A 19,814-nucleotide genomic window follows, 5' to 3' on the forward strand; every position below is an offset into this window, starting at 1 on the left:
TGGCATGGCTGCTATTACAGAAAGGTTTCTGTTTTGTTAAAACTTTGCTTGGACAGATGCAATTCTTGTGCTGTACTTGAGTCAGGTAAGTTTTGTGTGTAACTATGGGGTTGAAGAGGTTAGGGGTTTGATGGCAATTTTTTGCTCATGTCACTTGTTTGGCAACTTTCACATGTGCTGCAATTCTTTTTATGGATTAATATGGGGTACTTGGCACTGTGTAAAATAGGACTTTGTCAGCTGCAGGAGAAGGGGGTCTTCCTGTGCCGCTCTTAAGTCCTGGTTTGCAGTTGTGGTAACTGACATCCTGGTGCTTTTCTGTGGCCACTTCAAGTTTCAGGATTTAACCACACAAATTAAACTTGTAATTGGGCATTCCAGTATGAACACCAACACAAAAATTGGTTAAACTGGTATTTGTCTTTAACGATGATTTTTTTCTGTTGATGAAACTAAGTGTCATAAACCCCACAAATTCTAGCCTGGTAAAATATACAGGACAGTCCAGTTTTCAAAGGGTATAGGACACTGTGTTGCTTTTGGGGAACACCATGAGAGATGCTCTTTTCTTAATATGGAGATTTCATGCTTTATAGGTATAAATGGTTTTGAAGGAGTTTTCATTTGGATACTTTATAAGCACTGGTAGTTTTAAAAATATAGAGGTATCTGTGATTTTTTTTTAATTATTTTTTTTTTAATCTGCTTATTTTAGCATTATAGCAACAGAAAAGGAGCTGAAACCAAGCAAGGCCAGTTTTTTTTCTTATCTTCAGTCTAGGCTTTCCTTCAGAGTTCTGCATTCAGTAAATCTCACTGATTCTGCTTCCATACATTTAGTATTCTCTCTGTATGTTTATATAAATTACTTGGAGCCACTGCAGTGGCAGAGAGGGCTCTTGAAAGGATTAGAGTCCATAACAGATATAATGGGCAAAATTAAATGTATAGGTATTAATTATAACTTCATTGAAAATTCTTTGCACAGAATCTAGATCTCATGCTAATATTAAAATAAGGTCGAAAAGTCACTAGAAATGCTCCACAAATAGTTAAACATAGTTGCTTTCTATTTCCTTTGAAGAGTTCAAGCTATTTATCTTTTAATGAGAGTTTCTTTATAATAGCAAGATCCTAAACCATCTGTTTGGTGGGATTTAATAGTTATATTAAATAAAGCTTTAATAAAATATGGAACAGTATTTGCTATTCTTTAGTCTTACAGAACTCTTCTCTCTAGATTGCTGCAGGTGAGAGAGTTTTTTGTGGTTTCAGGTTAAGTTTTCTGTCCACAGGCATCTCTAAGGAAAAAAAAATAGTGAATAGCTTCATGCCTTGAACTGGTATATTTTTCTTTTTTTCTTTTTTTTTTTCTTTTTTTTTCTTTTTTCGCGAGGCTGCATTAGCCTAAAGCTTTTACTAATTGCAGAAAACACTTTTGTTCAACCAGTTGGTTGAGGGAAGATTGTATTTTTCATGATTTTAAATCCAGTTTGCTTTTCCTTGTGGTGCAGGATAGGCAGAATAATGGCCCAGAATGCTGAAGGATTTTCATGCCCCCTAGTGGCTCTTCATCCTCCTCTTCCTCTTTATTCTTCTCTTCCTCTCTTTGTCCACCTTCTCACATGTTCAGTTGTTTCTAACTGTGAAACAATACCTCAGGTCCCCTGCCTGTTCTTCTTTGCAGACTTGCTAACATTATGTAACCAAATCACAGAAGGCAAATGAGTAGTGGAATTTAAAGAAAAAAATATTTTTCTTTCTGTTTTTGTAAGCCTGGTTCCCAAGAGTGAGAACCTCATTCTGGAGTGAGACTTGAAAAGCTGGCTACCCGAAAAGCAGGAGTGGCTCTTGAAAGGACAGATGAGAGGAAGAAGGCACAAAGGAGAATTTTGCTTTCCTTGGTCCTAGTCTAGAAGCCGTAGGACAGAGGTTCCCAAGAAGTAAGCTGTGGAGGGAGGACTTTGGAGCAGTTGGAGATAATCTGGAAATACTGTTCTATCTGTCACGAAAGTGGACTGTAAGCTCCTGCAGCAATAAGAGCCAGTGTTACAGTTTTCTACTTTATGAAGGTGACTTTCTTCTTCCCTGTCTCCCCTAGCCCCACTGCAAGCTATTAATCCTTTTCTTCCATGTGTAGTGCATACTGTGTTTTACCTCCCTTTCTGCGTATTAGATTTCTTCTTACTTCAAGGACAGTATTAGAACTGAAAATATAATTATTCCACTAGACTGCAACGAATATCTCTTAGAGTATTTTATCTGAATAGTAGCCTCATTTTTCTTATCAGTGTAGTGGGTTGACCCTGGCCAGATACCAGGTACCCACTAAAGCCGCTCTCTCACTCTCCCTCTGCAACTGGACAGAGGAGAGAGAAAAAAAAAAAACAGCTAAGAATTCATGAGTAGAGATAAGAGCTGGGAGAACTCACTTACTGATTACCTTCATGGGCAAAATGAGACTCAAAGTGGGGATAGTACTTATTGCTAACAGGAGCCAAAGAGTGAGAAATAAAACAGTCTTAAAAAACACTTTCCCCTCACCCCTTCTTCCTTCCATGTTCTCCCTCCTCCCTCCAGTGGTGCAGGAGGACGGGGAATGGGGATTATGGTCAGTTGTTGTTTCTGCTGCTGCTGAGAGAGAGGAGTCCTTCCCCTGCTCTCGTGGGGTCCCTCCCATGGGAGACAGTCCTTGATGGACCTCTCCAACGTGAGTCCATCCCTTGGGCAGCAGTTCTTCCCAAACTGCTATCCTGTGGGTCACTCCTCCATGGAGTGCAGTGCTTCATGAAATAACTGTACTGATGTGGGTCCCCCACAGGGGCCACAAGTCCTACCCAGAAAAAACCTGCTCCAGCATGGGCTTCCCTCTCCACAGGTTGCAGGTCTCTGGCATGACCCCACTCTATCCTGAGCCTCCCATGGGGTCACAGCACCCTTCATGCATCCACATGGACTGCAGGTGGGTCTCTGCCCCCCGATGGTCCTCCATGGGCTGCAGGGGCACAGCTGCTTCACCATGGTCTGCACCACGGGCTGCAGGGGCCACAGCTCCAGCGCTTGGAGCACCTCCTCCTCCTCCTTCTGCACTGACCTTGATGTCTACATTGTTATTCCCATGTTCTCACTCTGCTCTTCCCTGGCTGGAATTTCTTCTGCGCAACAGTCTTTTGTTCTTAAATACATTATCATAGAGGTGTTACTATTACTTCTAATTGGTTCGGCCTTGGCCAGCTGCAGGAAGTCCATCCTGGAGCTGGCTGGCATTGGCTCCATGGGACAGGGGAAGCTTCTAGCAACTGCTAACAGAAGCCACCCATGTAGCTTCTGCTACAAAAAACCCAGCCACAGAAACCCACTACAGTCAGGAAGTCTTGAAGGGTTTATTGGCCAGGACTCAAGCAATTGATTTATTTTTTTTTCAGAGTGTTTTCTGTGTGGGCATTTTTTCTATGGGTTACACAGTCATCTCTCTACCACCTGAGGGTATGAAGACCTTTTGTCTGCTCAGTCATAATTGCATTTATCAAGCTGGTCTGTTCTGGAATTAATCTTTAATTACCATTTTGGATTTCAACATGAGTTGAGAGGGCCAGTTTCAATGCAAGGACTCTGCTGTGATGAAGTGAAAAATTATGTTCTCTGAAAAGCTTTTCTGCAGCTTCATCCTCACAGTTAAAGTATGGGAATGGTGCAAGTCTGTGTCTGAGAACTGATACCTTGTATGTTTGTGTGGGTTTTGAATTTAGCTATTAAAATAGCTACCATGAAGGATTTGAATGTTCTTTAATTTAGAATGGAGATATTGCTACTGTTCTTAATGGGTGTAGGAGATGGCTAGAGTCATAACTAAAAGCATCTTTGTAGATCAACACGTGCTGAAATTTTCAAACAGGCCTTTAGTGTAATAAAACTGAATTCACTGGTTCTTGTATAGTGATTGTTGTGGCAGCTTATATCTGCCAGACATCTGTGCCTAAACACCATAATGCTGGTTGGCGTTGGGCAGAGTAGCACCTGAAATTGGCCTACTATTATTTCAAGGTCCTATTCCAAAGATGTACTGGAGACTTACTGGGTATCTTTTCTTTTCCTGGAGCATGAGTCAGAAGCTTTTAATTCAGGCAGATTCTTTAACTTGCCAACCCCTGTAAAATGTTGTTTTAGAAATTATTCAATTCCAGTAAAGAAATGTTTATTGGTTTTGGTTTGTTTGGATTTTTTTATTTTTAATTATGATTTAAAAGACATGCTGAAATTGTTACCTACTGGGTTTTTTATTTCTACAGTGTCCAAATGTAATTTTTTTTTTTAATCTGTGGTAAATGGTATGTGTAGTTCAATTCAGTGTGTATATGAACACGGTGATACTGAGTCATTTAACCCAGTTATTTGTCAAGTTCCTGGTTAATAATAGATGTCTGAGAAAGAGTGTAATAACAGGGAAGGCAGATAGATAATGATTTAGCTTTAAAAAATTCTTTTAGTCCCCAGCAACTTGTGACTAAGACTTCTAGAGCTAGAAGTGTTACCTTCTATGTAATAACCTTTTGCCGCTTTTTCTGTCATGAGTTTATCTAGTTGTTCTTGAATTCGTGTAGAGGATGTGATGCCTTGCTGCCAAGTTTTCCACATTTTAATTACACGTTGTGGGAAGAAATATTTGGTTTGAACGTAGCAGCAACTTTCCTTATCTGGAGCCCTTTAGTTCTTGTATGGATTAGACAGGAACAATTGTACCTTATTGACTATTGGTTACAAGGTGAACTAAAACATAAAGGATGAAATAAGAAGAGTCTTCCTTTTGCAATTACTTTAATGGTGGCTTAATTATAACTGAAGTTTATATAAGTTGATTGAGGTCTGATTTTATTTTTTTGACCTGATTTATACTCAATTTTTTATTTGCGCATAGAAGAGTTAGACTGGAATTTGAGCAAGATGAACCAAAGAGAAAAAACCCAGCTAAAGTAAATATAAAGAATACTTACTCCTGTCTTCTCCATCTGTGTGTTTAATTGCTTCATATTAAGATCACTTCATGTTTTTTAATTTCCTATTCTTTGTAGGATGGGATGAATATGTGCATGTTTATGCAAAACACCTTAACCAGACTTATGAGGTAATATATTTTATTTACCCTTCTTTATGAAGTAATTATAAGTATTGGAATGTATTGTAGCTAACTCTTTAATGAGATGTTTAAAGTTTAATACATAGTTTTAAGTATGTAATTTTGAATCCCAGACCTTGCATTCACACATGTTAATCAGGTAGGTATTTATGGATTAAAATTAGACCTTGAAATTTTGCAACTATTAGACTTTCCAGAGATTAGAACAGGAAAAACCGACCTAGCCTTACATGTGTAGAGCTAGGAGATACCTAGAGTTAAGGAAATCTAGGCCTTCAAATTTTCAGAAACTGACTTCTATAACTCTGTGAAAGTTGGTAGCTCTTAAATAACAAGCAGAGACAGCTTATGCAGCCTACACAGGTAACGTTTGTTTGATATATCTGTTTAATCTTCCCACTTCATAAGAGGAATGTATTCAGTTCTACCATCTGGCACTTCTGAAAACCACTTCTTCCTTTCCTTCAAATTTAGATTCCCTTAATCTATTAAATCCATTGGTGGTAAAGTCTGTGTTTTTTCTGCTCAGTGCTCTTTGAAGATAAATACTCTTTGTTTTCAAATATTCTTTCTTTTCAAATAATCTATATGAGAAAGTGTTATGAATTAACATTTTTTTCTGTAAAATTGCCCAGGAGACTTATAGTAGTAGTACTGTAAGGAATCCTCAGAATTGGAATCCATTTGAGTCTCCATATAATCAAAATGGATGGGGCAAAGCAGAGGAGGAAGATGTGTGAGGATTAACACCCCCCCCCTTACCTCAAGTGTGTTGACTTAGCAGACATTGAAGCAGTGCTTCAGGGGGAACAGTGAACTGCTGTCTGGGGACATCTGTTGTAGATGGGGTTAGTCTCCCTCAGAGAGAGCTGATGCTGACTGTGATCCTGAAAGAGGTGCCTTGAATGGATCAAAGTGTGGATGTAGGGGTCTTGGACCCATGTCTTCTAGTTTCTCATAAACCACAGGAAAAATGAGGCTGCCCTCTTCCAGTGGGTTCACGTGCCATGTATTGTATGAAGTGTGCTGCACCTTGTAAGTGAACTTGGGCCAAAAGAAGCTGCTGGTGCTTCTGTTAAAGTAAAACTAAAACCAAACATGCGGTCATGATTGGGAAGCTGACTTTTGAATGTGGTTTGAAAACTGCTCAATAAGTTAAATGTTTCTTAGTAGTAAAAGATGAAACAGCTGTATCAGCGTGCAAATTCTCTGACTAACCAATTGTCTTCATTTCTTAGGGAACTTGGCTTATCCAAAGTCACTGTTCATTAGTATTCATTTCACAATGGCAGTAGGGAAACATACTCTTCCTTCCCTCTGTCCTTTGAATTACCTTGAACATGATTAAATACCTTGAGCATGATTAAATACAACACCAACAAAGGTAACAGATTGCTACTTTCCTTAAATGGTTTTGTTCTCAAAAAAAAAAAAAGAAAAGTTTTGTTGATAACTGAGATAGTAGCACTCTGAAGAAGCTGCTGAGGCTGTCATGGTAAATCTCATTATTTTTAGATAACCCAGCCCTTCAGTCCTTTGTATCCCTTTCTGCTGCTTTCTGTAGTGTACTGGCATAAAGCAGAATCTTGTGTTGCTGTCCTGTCACTCCTCCTTGCAGATAGTCTTTTTAGGTATAATCTATAGCAGGTATGTTTCATAACATGTATTTTTTCAGTACATGATCTTCTTTGTTTTGATTCCATTTTATATCTCTGTCTTGCTGTTTGATTTTGGGATTCTATATCAATTATGCAATAGTATTTTGCAATAAGTGGAATTGGTATTGTGCTGCTTACCCACAAAGATGTTGTTATTTGAATGAATTGGAACGATATATTTTTCTAAACTTTTACTATAGAGATGGTTTGGTTGACTTACTTTCTAATTTCTAAAAGACTAAAAGCTTGAATTTTGCTTGCAAAACTCTCTTGTGTAGGTTGCCTTTGATCAGTGTTGCACTAGTCCAAGGAAAAGCTTTTGGAGGAGGAGCAGAACTTACCACGGCATGTGATTTCAGGTAAGACTAACAATTTGAGTAGCTGTTACGTTGGGTCAGTGATTTAATGACTGTCCATGTGAAATGTGGAAAGCTTGAGGTACTGCTTTTACCAAGAGTCATGTCCCTGGGTTCCAAGGCATTGGAACTAGACTTTGTCAGCAGACTTCACAGGAAAGTGCATGTCCTGATAGTACAGAGGAAAGATTATTTACTGCCAGGTTATACAGTTTGAATCACTATATAAAACAAGAGCAGTAAGCAATTTTAGTAATCAGCTGTATTATACACCAAGTAGGTCCAACTCACCCCAGAGTGACAGGTAGGAGGGCTGCAAAATTATGTATCTCCCTGTGTCTCTTTATGTGAATGTCGTAAGTCAAAAATAAATAAATCAATCTCTTAATTAATCTGATATTTTGTGTTCTGGGTTTATTATTTGTAATGTAACTATGTGCTCTACAGTTCTTGAAACAAGAGCTTGAGATACAGGGAAAAGCAAAAACATCCCTGTTTTTTTTCCATGCAGGTGCAGGGATTTGCCAGCATGAAACAACTAGTGAAAAACAAAGGGCTTTAGTTAAAGAGGCAGAATGGGAATGGGAAGAAACTAAAATAATAAAATGTCGCTTTATATAAACCATTACTAATGTGCAAATAGCCTACAGATGTAACAGGATAAGCACTTGTGGGCAGCCTCTCTGAAAATGAGGAGCTTTTAATGAAGTTTTTATATAAGAGAAGGAAATGTGCTCTTTAAGAGGGCCTTAGTGCCTGAAGTGGGAAAGGAATTATCCAGAACAAGCTGCAAGTAGGTACATTCAAAAGCAATACTAAGGAAAGTAAACTAGAATATTACAGTGCTGTGCCAGATATCAGGAACAGTCTTTGAATAGAGGAGATGGTATCTGCACTGTCTGAGCCACTCGGAAGCAATCTTCCTTTGCTTTGAAAGTAGATGTGGCTGGATCTTCTTATCTACTCAGCACATGGTGAGCTGAAACCCCAGCTCTGACTGTGAGTACAGGCTGTATTACAAATGCCTGGGAAACATGCAGAGAGGCTCCGTGTTTGACAGCTGCAGCGCTGACAGGAGAATGCACCTGGGAGACTCAGTAGACCTTTCTGTATTTGTGAGCCCATTGACAGAATGTGTATCTTGTTATCCCTAAATAGGAGTTTAGGGAATGTGAACATAATGAAATGCAAATCTTTTGGCTTTCTAAAATATGTAGTCTCTACTTATACTCCAGCTATGCTGTTTTGACATACTGTGTAATTATAGGCATTGTCAAGTAGCTCTTATTTGCATGAATTGAGCAGCTGCAATTCCTCTCATGTACTGCCATAATTTTCATAATAACTACAGCTGTTGATCCATCTTCCATTACTTTCCAACACACCCATCTAGTGCAACTAAATAACAGCAATTCAGGAAAAGTAAGTGGGACTTAATTAATAACAGCAACAAGATAGAGAAACATACTCTATGCTGTTATTGCTCCTGAATTTGAGAATTTTAATACTGGGGGGAAAAATTCCTGAGTTTTTTTTTTTTGAGAACCATAAGTAGATATTAGTGGAACAAGTATTTTATCCTGAGTCACTAAATGCCAAAAGAGGAACTTGAGATAGAAATCAGAGAGGTTCGTTTTCTTCCTTGAATGAGCTGTTTGGACATTTTATTTTTTAAGAACAAAATGAGTTTGTTGTGGCTGCTTTTAATTCTAAATTTTTTAAATACAGTTCTATTTTCCACAGTTACTGTGTAAGCTACCAAACTGCTTGGTTTTGGCCTGAAATATTTTCAGATTTTTATCTCTCCCCCTATGTACTACATTAACTATACTGATACTGTTGAAGCAACTTGAACCAAAATGACCTCTGTATCTCCTCTGAAAAGTGCTCTGGCAGCATGATGCACATCTCTACTAAAGTGGAGGTGTGGACAAACCCTATTTTAAAATAGCTGAGGTTGTTTAAGATATTACTGATACATTCTTCCTGTAGCAGTTCTCGTGGCTAATTGTCTCACTGTGATTTAAGCCGGCTCATTTTAAATTGGATTAGGGAGGGCTTGTGTGAACTTTGGCACATTTATTGCTGACATAAGGACAATGATGAAAAGTGAAAGCAGCTTAGATCAGTACACTTTGGATCTGGAGGAAGAGGTCTTTTCAAAACATCTACTTCAGTCTTAGCTGCTTTATGGATTGTTGCATCATGACTCTTCAGAAGAGCAGCATCCTCATAAAGATCATAAACATGTTATTAGGGGAAAAAAAAAGTCAGATAAGCGCAGACGAGCAAGGTAATTAAAGTCCTTTCAGAAATTTTTTTGAAAGATAAGGCTTCTGACACTATAGTTATTTATCTTGATTATTACTGTAAAACTGAGTAATGTAGAAATTGTTCGGACAGCTGAGCTTTTTAGTACTGCTTCAAGAAATATTGACTTTTTTCAGTGTGCCACAGTTGAGCCTGTGAAGGTGGTTTGTGAGTTCTGCTACCTAATGTTAATGTATCTTGTGGTTCTGTATGACACTGCAGCCATTTCAAGTGCAGAAATTAATCTGATATTGGATATTTGCGATTTTACAAATAATTGAAGCACCTGTATGGTTTCCCTATATGCAGAAACTTGAAGTGTACCCTGTACTTACATAGTGTGTGAAGGTAGGTATGGCCAGTCTTCGCGAACGAAGATTTGGGAAAGGTCTTTACCCTTCGAGCCTGCGCAGTGGATTTTTTAGGTGAGACACAGTGTGCGCTGAGCTGAGCCCACCCTTTAATCCTAAGGTTCATCTGCCGGGGCCGAGCAAGCTTGGACAGTGGCAGTGAGGTCCTCAGGACGTAGGTTTGTTTAGAGTGACCTTCTCTTAGATGGATGGCCTTACAGGGCTGACGAGCTCCATCTGCCCGGGGGACTTCTCTGACCGGGAATCGAACCCGGGCCGCGGCGGTGAAAGCGCCGCATCCTAACCACTAGACCACCAGGGGGCCCCTGTGTGAAGGTAAGGAGAACTGATTTGGCAGGGTTGGTTGAGAAATTTGGACAGGAAAACAGGAATGATAGTGGACTGTTGGGCAATAAGCTACAGATATGGGGAAGAGACAGTCGGTAAAGAATCCATTTGTGCAATTAGTAGATCGCAATAATCTCTGAGCGCAGTAGCTGCAGTGCACTATCAACCAATAGCCAGAATAACTGACTTTGAATTCTGAGCTATCTTGTCTTTATGTCACATTGGTGCCTTTGAGAAATCTTGCTCGGGCAAGAGCAAGACTTGTGTAAGTCTTTTAGACACATCAACAACTTTGACAAGTTTGTCCTATGTCACTTGGCAAATGGACTTCCATTGTACCTGAGTGCTTCTGAAACATATAGTCTCTTTCCCCCTACCTCCTTTTTCTTCCCTAACGCTGCTGCAAAGTAGAGGTGTGTTATCGCCGTGTCAATCAAATTTAAAAGGTGGTGTCTCAAGGCAGAGGATGAGATTGCAAAGATAGAAAGCTGCCCATTTCTCTCACCACTGACTTCATAATGGGCTCATGGGTAGAGACAGCAGTATTTTCCTTTTCTTCTTTAGAAAATAAATTAATGAACTGTAATTTCTTCAGCTGTAGTTGATTTTGCACAATTAAATTGCAAAGGCCAGTTTTATTACTCTGGAACTGCTGAGTTAATTATTAGCTTATGCTAATAACACTGTTTATATCAAATTGACCTTCCCTCATTTTAGTTGTGTGTTTTCTATATTCTTGGGAAATATGTAGGCATGATTATTATTACATTTTAAGGTGTTAGGCATGCTCCATGAAACACCTAGAAGAGATACATGAAACAATAGCTTTGGTGTGTGTCTTCCTGTGATAACTTATGTTTATTTACTTTTACAAGTATGTGTTTAGTGCATTAAATGCCATTTTTAGGAAATGAAAAGAGCAGAAGTTAATAGAACTGGTGCATAGATGTAGGCTCACTATGATCAACTTTTCAGTTGTTTCACCTTTCAAGAAGGAGGAATGGGGGAAACTAAAGATTCTAGTATTCTGTATTTTGCTCTGTGCAAGGATTCAGGCTTTTAGTTTTATCAGGAGGAGCATTTAGGTGCATAATATTCTGCTGCTTGAAATAAGAGCACCTCAGTACACAGTAGCATTTTTCACTGGGCAGAGCATGATATGAGTGTAATGGAATGGGATTCACATATTCATAAGTTCTTGCAAAGTTCAGGCTCACAAAGCACTTTTCATTCATGTAACTCTGTAATGTTGCTACACATCATCAGGAGAAGAATCAGTAGCCAAATCTGAGAGTGGGTTCCCTGTAGAAGCCTAAAAGGTAAGGGGGCTAATGTATGTCTCAAACACCGATAGCTGGATAGCCGTGGAGCCAACCAAGGATTGTTGGTAATAACAGCAAAGGATTGTTGGTAACAATACACTGTGAGAAAGAACAGGATGTAGCTGGAGAAGGGGGACATATGGAGTTAGGGGAGCACTTTTCTGGGACAAACATCTTTGTTCAAGCTTCTGGAGATCAGCGCAACACAGTACAGTGCAAGCACAGGAATGAGGTTGAGCAGTGGGCATGCACTGGTGGGGGGGGGACAAGACCACCAAAGATCCCCCAAAGCCCTCCAACCCATTTCCAGAAAGGTCTAGAAGAGTGGACTGAGCATGGTAACTAATTGGCATAAAAAGCAAGAAGCTTATCTCCAGGATGGGCAAAACTTATCTATATAAAGGTACCACCACAAAGCCTGGGTGCATGTGCGCCCCAGGACCCTGGACACCCCTGCTGGATCAACGCTGGAGCCAGGACCTGTGATCTCTCTTTTTCTCTCTTTCTTCCTTTATTTCTCTCTATTCCTCTTTAATTCATCTCTCTCTCTCTTCCCTTTCACTCTACCCTTTTATCCAAAAGCCACTGCTGTGTGCTTATACTAGAAGGTTAGGGACTAACATACCATTTCCATGCCAAGCATGTAATTTACTGATAAAACTCCATAAACTTTTGCAGACCCTCTGAATTTTGCTGTTCCTTTTGACCATGAGCATCGAAGAATCTTGGGTGCTCCCTTCTCTGTAAGGGTGGAACACCATATTCTCACAGCTTCAGGTGCTTCCTATATGGCATAGATCACTTTTTTAAACTATATAAAATTTTTGTGTGTGTATGTGTGTATATATATATATATATATATAACATGCGTGTGTGTATGTATATGTGTATAAATATATATATATATATATATATATATATAACGTGTGTGTGTGTATGTAAAATCTCCTGGACATCAGTTGACAATTTTAGAATTCCAATGCAGTCATACATCACTTTGCATTTTTAGAGCCCTGGGAGGTTTGTTAGTACAAGTTTCTGATGAATTTTCAGAGAGATTGTTTATGGTTTTAAAAGTCTCACGTTGTCTTCCTTTAAGAAGGCTGTTCTTATTTTTTACCTGGTACATTTGACATCTGGTCAATAATCACAGCACTGCTAGAAATGGACTCCAGATCTTATGTTATTTGGCTTGTATTTATGGACTAGTATTGTTTTTTGTTTTCATTTTGATTTGAATTTCATGTGTTTACAGTCTTCCAGGCAGAGGATTTTTAGATGTAGTCTACAATTCAAATTTACCACTGTTTGATTTTAGTGAAAATGTAAATAAACAGCAACAAAGCATGAATTTGAGTTGATGTTTTCTTTCCAAACTTGTCTTTTTGTAGGGGTTTACTTCATTCCAAGTTGGCTTTTTATTTCTTTAGAAGGCTAAACCATCTTATCCTGGGTAAATGAAATTTTTCTTATCAGCCTGCATCTACATTTTAAAGCGCTTGTATTATGCAATCTTACATCCTTTCTGTTGAACAATCCTGTCTGCAGCTGATAAAATGTGCTACATGATAATAATAAACAGAGAGAGTTCAGATAATGGAAAACTAGATAATACAGATTTTAGAGAATGCATATCTGGACCCATGCTGATACTTGCTGATACACTGGGCTGTTGGTCCACTGTAGGGAAGCATTCAAGATTCAAAAAGAATTAGTCTAGGGAGAGTACACTAAAATTGTCCATTATGCTTGTGTCTGTGAAGTGACTAATTCCCAGTTTAGTTAAACTGCCTGCAGGTATTTGAGTTTGACGCACCATCACTGATCTGCACTATTATTTTTTTTTAAATATATATATAATCAGCTCCACAAGTTGGATAATATGAAGTCCGAGAAGCACTTATGTTTTCCAGTCTGCTGATTTTGAGTTGGGGTTATACTGAGCTGTGGCCTCAGGATAGACTGCCTGAATAGCTTAGCTGGATGTGGGAGGAGGGTATCCCTGTTGAATATTCCCAGCTCACTGTTTACCTCTGGTTTGCCAAGCCCCAGTGAAGATGCCTATATGAGTCAATTATCTCACGAAAAAGCAACAGAAAGACTAAGTTTTTCCTTTTCTTACAGTGAGTTAAAAGTGGCTTGTAAAGGGATATAGTATTAGCTAGAGCCAGTGTAAAGGAGGAACAAAGTCTCTAGAAGATGGCAAAGAACAGGAGGGGGTAAGAATACAATCTTCTTCGTTTGGGTCAAGGGAGCAGTTAGATAGCCTCAGTTTCCCCTGAAGCCACAACTTTCAGCTGCTTAACTTTGCACTGGATCAGCTTCCAGAGGATGTCTTCCTGAGTCCCTGTTAGCTATCTAATTTTTCAGTCCTGTAATGTGTGAAGGACTATGAAAAGAAGAACTCTTCCTCTCTTTATCACTCCAAGTAGCAATATAGTTAATGTTGCAGATCTCTGAAGGGTGATCACCCACGATGACCAGATGTTCCCCAAATGACTGAATTTCCCTGGGTTTTTGCAAGTGTAAGCAGGCATTGTGTGGATCTCAACCTACTTTCATTGTAAATATTGCCTTCAAAATTGCAACTTACAGTCTTCCTCTTCACCCCCATTTCTTTTTTTGTCTCTGATCGAGAGCAACCCGATATCTTAGTGAAGATTTGGAGCCCAACAGGCTGGACCTCTGTGTTCCTCTTACTCCAGATTTATTGAAAATTGTGTGAAAAAAGACTGCAAACTTTGAACCTGTTAATCTTGGTGGCTTCAGCTTCTTACTTCCTGTTACTACTGCTGTAACTCAGCAGTCACAGTAACAATAAATGAAAGTGTAAATTCTTAAATTAAACAGATTCCTCTTGTGCTTAAACTGTTGTATCTGCAAGGACTTCTGCTGTATCCATGGTCTATTACTAGGTGTTATCCTCCAGTCCGGTTTTGTGTGCTGATGATTCATATTCATAAACAAAAAGCAAATATACAGACTGAGGAAACCCCAATAATTTAAATTAACATGGATTTCTCTGTGTGTGAAAGAGAGAAAGATTGTAAATAAAAAGATAGTAGGGGAAATTATACTTTTGGTCATAATTGGTCACACTCTTAGGCATATTTATGGATGATCTGTTGCAGTTTGCTGAAAATGTGCCAGCTTCTTGTCCAGGCAGTTAGTGATCTGAAGCTGGCTTGAGATCCCCATCAATATAACTAGTATGCAATATTAAAAAGTAAAGAGGAGAAGTAGCAGGTTACTGCTTTAATGTAGAATTTTAATGTTAAATTATCTATCTCATTTATGCCTTTCTGAGTTATGTCATTATGCTCTCCCCCCACCCCCAAAAAATCTCTGAAATCACGTATCATATCTGGAAAACTTAAAATTTAGGTCACAGCCACTGTGATAATTTTTTTAAAAACCACAATCCTCAGCATTTTTCGTTTGAAATTAACATGGTATCCTGACAAAATGGAAACGTTTCATTATAATTTACTCACCAGTGATTTCAGCTAAGTGTATGACCTCTCTTTGCTTTAGTCAGAAATTGTTGTGTGGGATGTGCAAATGCAGCATCAGTAGCACCACATGCAGAGACAGCTGAATTTCAAAGTGTGTCTTGTTACCCTATGCCTTGTGAAGGGTTGTTAGTGTGATGTTAAATTGTATTTTAAATCCTTTAATGCTGTGAGTTGCAGAAATCTGATATATCAAATCCATCATAAAGTATTAAGGCAGCTCAAACCTTGCATCTCTTAGGGCTGATGCCAAAAAATGTTGTTCCTTTGCAGTCAGCTGAGTTCAGGTGAATGAGGTTATCTTGCCTTTTTGACATTTTAGATGCTAAACTCTGAGACAGTGTTGGGAAGCTCCTACTCCCCTTTCTGTATCAGCAGCAGAGATGAGCAGAGAACGTGACTGAAATGTTCCTGCTTTAAGAGACTCTTGAATTTGGTCCAGTAGAATTTTGTTTTGTTTTATTTGGTCTTGATAAACATATATGATGGAAATAAAGATGTGAGATATATTGTTTATAACCGAAGTTACAAACATAGTTGCATATACTGCATGAAGGTGTGGACATAATTTAAAAAAATACAGTATTTTCTCTGTAAAAACAAGCTCCACTGTACTTTGTTATTTCTAGATGAATACTGGCACTCACATTTGACTAAAAATTGAAATTATCAAACACCTTACATCCAGATGGTCTTTTTTCATCAAAGAATCTGGTAAAATATCACTGAATCTTTTCTGATGGAAATTTTTGCTTTAGTCTAAAAGACATATCTGTTGTTGAAAATGTTTGCTTGAGTGGAATCCAAATAGCTCTAGTTCCTTTTTGGGAAGGAAAGACTCATGTACCATTTCAGATTTCCAGCATGAGTAATTTTTCTGTGAGCATTATTTTGGCATTCACTCACTTGTATATTGAGGTAGCCTGTAAAGAATAGCTAAAACCTGCTTCATGTGTAAGACCCAAGTGCTGTGTCAAGGTGAGAACTACTCTGAAGACAATTGTATGGTAACTGAGGTGCCTGGGATCCACTGACACCAGGGTAATACAAATGAAGTCATAGCTGGGAATTAGAAGAGGAGAGTGCCAGTGAGACATCCATCATTAGCAGAGGAGGAGAATTGGGGTGGTAGACCATGGATTGTTGTTGTATGATTGTGGGGAGTAAGGATGATCCAGGCACTGCCTCTTGAACGATGGGGCTTCAATCCTACTTTATGGCTCTGGGTGATTTGTGCCATTTTCAGAGTTTATACTACACACGTCAGGGGAATTAGAGCTCCCCAGTGTAACTATCTGCTTTATTCTCTTGGTTCTGTGTGTTCTTAAATTGTGGTCTAAGCCTAGTGTGTCTTCAATAAGCCTTTGTAAAGCCATGCTGCTGCTCCCCAGTGTGCATATGAGGGTGTTGTCAAACAGGTCCAAGGCAGCGCGCATGGGACGGGGAACTCTTTTACTGCTATCGATATAACTGTAAAAAGTTTGTCTCTCTTAGTTGGGAAATGCCGCGATCCGAAAAGGAGGGGAGGACCGAGCCCGGGAGACGAGGATGGGATGCAGGTAGACCACTTTATTCACGCGTGCACCCGGTCTTTTATCAGCTCGGGAGGGGAAAGGACCAGAACACAGGGCGGAGCATGAGACAGACAAGCGGGGGGACAAACCAAGGTAGGGACACGGGCGAAAAGGGGAGGAGCGCAGGAGGAACCAGGGGAGGAAAGAGCGAACGGGGGCTGTCTCCTGCCTGCAGCCCTTCCAGCCAATCGGCAGAGAAACAGAGGAACAGGGAGGCGAGCAGGCCGGGATGTGCCCGAAAGACACAGATTCTGGGGGAACATACAATGTGTGTATACATAATAACTATAAAGTCTGCATCATAAAGTCCGTTCAATCATTGTACATCCTTTGCTGCTTCTGAGATTTTCCCCATTCTGATTCCCAGTCCTTCACAGGGAAAGGCCTATTAAGTTACTTTTGCTATGTTTTCTGGAACTGTTCAGCTCACTTGAATGCTTAGGCACAAGTTGGGATGAGGGAATGTTGTGTGCTCACACAGCCTTTACATCGCATCACAGCTTGCAGAGGGGCCACCCGATGTGTGTGTGCAGCACACACCAACTTGCGAGGCAGTGGTGAAAGATGGAGGGTTGCAAAGCCCCCTGGCCAGCTCTCTCCCCATCTCCGGAGCTCACCCACCAGCACACACAGCCCACCACAGCAGGGACAGTACCTTGGGCTGCAGGAACCCCCTGAGAGCATTGCATGCGGACCTAAAGAAGTATCCTGGAAAATGGGGCAGATTCGCTTTGCAGTTTGGCCCAATAATTTTCTTTCCTGACAGTTTATTGAAAAATGACTGTGAAGAGGAAAAAAAATAAAATAAAAAGGCTCATCTTACTTCTTTTAATACTGCTTGTGGAGTTTTAATCAGTCATGCTTTTTCGGGGCCCTATTTCTTGCCCTGTGATCTGCCGTCTAATTCAATTTTTCATTCCTGCTACAAAAAATGTCTTTCTGCAATTTCTAATATTCAGCTTCATTTATCCCTTTTAGAAGAAATGTAGCTTTTTACAGCATGCTTTTTTCTCTCTGGCTTCTGTGAAGCCACGGGTGAGAAAGTGTCAAGCCTGAGGTAAAAAACTAGCTTTAAAACCCCTAATCTAGGTCTGCTGGTGAGCCTCCATCTGTGCCTGACTCTGGGAGATTCTGGTCCAGAATGAGGTTGGAAGTCTGTGTGGATGGCAGCCAGTATGACAGTAGACATCACCTGCAGGAGACTTTTGAGGGGCCCTACCTACCTTGTCTTTTGTTTGAGGCTGCCCTACTCGCTTGCAGGGTATTAGCACCAGCTTCTTTCCCCCTGTCTCTTGCCTTCTGTAATTGCTCTCTCAAACTAACAATCTTTCTGGCCCTCTTTTAGCCCCTCTCATTTGATCAGGTAAATGCTTAAGAAATAAAACCTTTTTCACTTCTCTGGTTGTTCTTAACACAGCCATGTCTAGACCAGTTTTATTCTGGGTCTTGCCAAATCCTAGAGAGTGTGCTCTGCTGCAGACCTTTTACGGATGAGATGCTTTTTTTTTTTTTTTAGGACATGAAATTTTCTGTATCTGCCTATTATTATTTAACTCCTGTTATCCAAGGGATCTTCTTCTAGTAACAATATTATTTTTGTGGGTTTTCCCTGGAATGGCTTTCTTTGGAATTGGTAATCTTTCACCCTCTTTGACTTGAGTCTGTTGCTTTTGGAAGCTCATCTTCCACTGAATATTGCAATATTTGGCAGTAGATGTTGGAGATATCCATACCTTAAGTTTCTGTTTAATCTTGGAGACCATATTCTTCCTAAAATGGCTTATATCTGTTTAGCAGTTTCTGCTCTGTTATCCCTGTGTTCCAGCTCTGCCTCTAACTCTTCTTGTTACTATGTCTTCCATTTTTTAGATCCAGGACTCCATTTTGCAGAATTTTAGCATCAACCAAATGTTTTGTGTCTTTGGATGAAAGTATGACTTTGTAGTTTTTCCTTCTGCATTTTATTTGACTCTTGGTGATGTGAGAAAGCATGATAGAGTGGCATTATAAATAGCTAGTTTAAGGTTTCCTCTGAAGAATGTATCTTTCATTGTTTAGGTCCCTCTGTTCCCCTCTGGGAAGTGCCCTGGGGTTTCCCAGCCAACTCAGAAGAATGTTAACTCTTGTTCAAAAAAAGACATCTGTAATTAGGAGTCTATTTATTTGATCTGATTTTGACCCTGATCCTTAGGGTTCCATAAAATGCATTGCAAAATCTGACTAGAGGTCAGCAAAGGTAGGGGCTAAAGGGAACATGTGCTAGGGAGACAAGAGATATTTTTCTAGGCTGCTTTATGTAAAGTTTGATTCTTAGCTTTTGTGGCAAGTGGGGGGGAAAATTGATGCACTAAGAGTGTTACGAAATAATTCAGTAACTATAAATAAATGTCCATATAATCTGTAAGACAATTTGAAAAGAGCTGTGAGAAAAGCAAGCTCTTGTTTTGGTGAAATTTCTTAGTCTGGCACCAAGCCTACTTCTTTGACACTGAGTTTTAGAGCATGCCTAGAACACTCTGTACTTCAGAGGCTTGGTAGGATTTTTTTTATTTTGTTTCTTGGATTTCATCTTAATTTATTTAAACTTCAAGTAAAAAAGGTATATTGTTTTGTGAATAGAATTGTTGGTTTGTTTTTTTTTTAATCACTGAAAGGATTTGAGAGGGGTGACTTTCTGATGGGCTTATTAAAATAGTATCGGGACCTACTTCTTTCCATTGCATTCCTGTAGAAAAGGTTACAGAGTAAAGCAGATAAGCAGAAAAGATCATGAATGTGCACAGTCTTCTCTTAGCCTATGGAAATTTGGGATTGCAGAGCAGCTTTGAGCAAATGTATCTAAGATAAGCACAACACACAGTTTCCCCAAACTAAACCATTTTGTCTTCATTTTTATATTCTTTATGTTCTTTAGTAGTTACCATTTTGTCATCTGTCAAGTGAATATCGAAAGGATGACTAAAGGATTTTAAGAAGGAGTGAAGATTTGGGGAGGTTTGCTTTTATGATACCAGTCTGCAGGCTATGACCACAAGCATGTAGCACAAATCCCTAGTTTTATCGGTTTTACAGTATTTTCAATTTGGAATTCTCACTTTTGTGCTTTCACACCTCTGAAGCAGCAATTGCTGCAATATCCAATTGCCTTATTATTTCTCTGCATAGGGCAGAAACATGAGAAGCTCACAATGAGAGAGAAGATATGGGAGAGGTGTAGGGAGAATTAATACTAGCAAGCTGTGCTGCGAAA

At 39.4% G+C, this 19,814-nt stretch overlaps 1 protein-coding gene across 7 annotated transcripts in view; it reads left to right on the forward strand.

Annotated features, from left to right (window-relative positions):
• Positions 1 to 19,814, forward strand: part of ECHDC1 (ethylmalonyl-CoA decarboxylase 1) — a 48,310-nt gene that overhangs the window by 16,733 nt on the left and 11,763 nt on the right. For 6 of the 7 annotated variants that reach the window (XM_032681724.1, XM_032681725.1, XM_032681726.1 and 3 more), the window contains 2 exons: positions 5,070 to 5,122; positions 7,071 to 7,151. In XM_032681724.1, the coding sequence (XP_032537615.1) occupies positions 5,070 to 5,122; positions 7,071 to 7,151 (134 nt within the window). Of the gene's footprint in view, positions 1 to 1,809; positions 2,073 to 5,069; positions 5,123 to 7,070; positions 7,152 to 19,814 lie in introns of those variants that run through there. The other variant, XM_032681730.1, reaches the window with a different exon arrangement.

Source organism: Chiroxiphia lanceolata, chromosome 3 (genome assembly GCF_009829145.1).
Source record: "Chiroxiphia lanceolata isolate bChiLan1 chromosome 3, bChiLan1.pri, whole genome shotgun sequence".
Taxonomy (NCBI): Eukaryota; Metazoa; Chordata; class Aves; order Passeriformes; family Pipridae; genus Chiroxiphia; species Chiroxiphia lanceolata.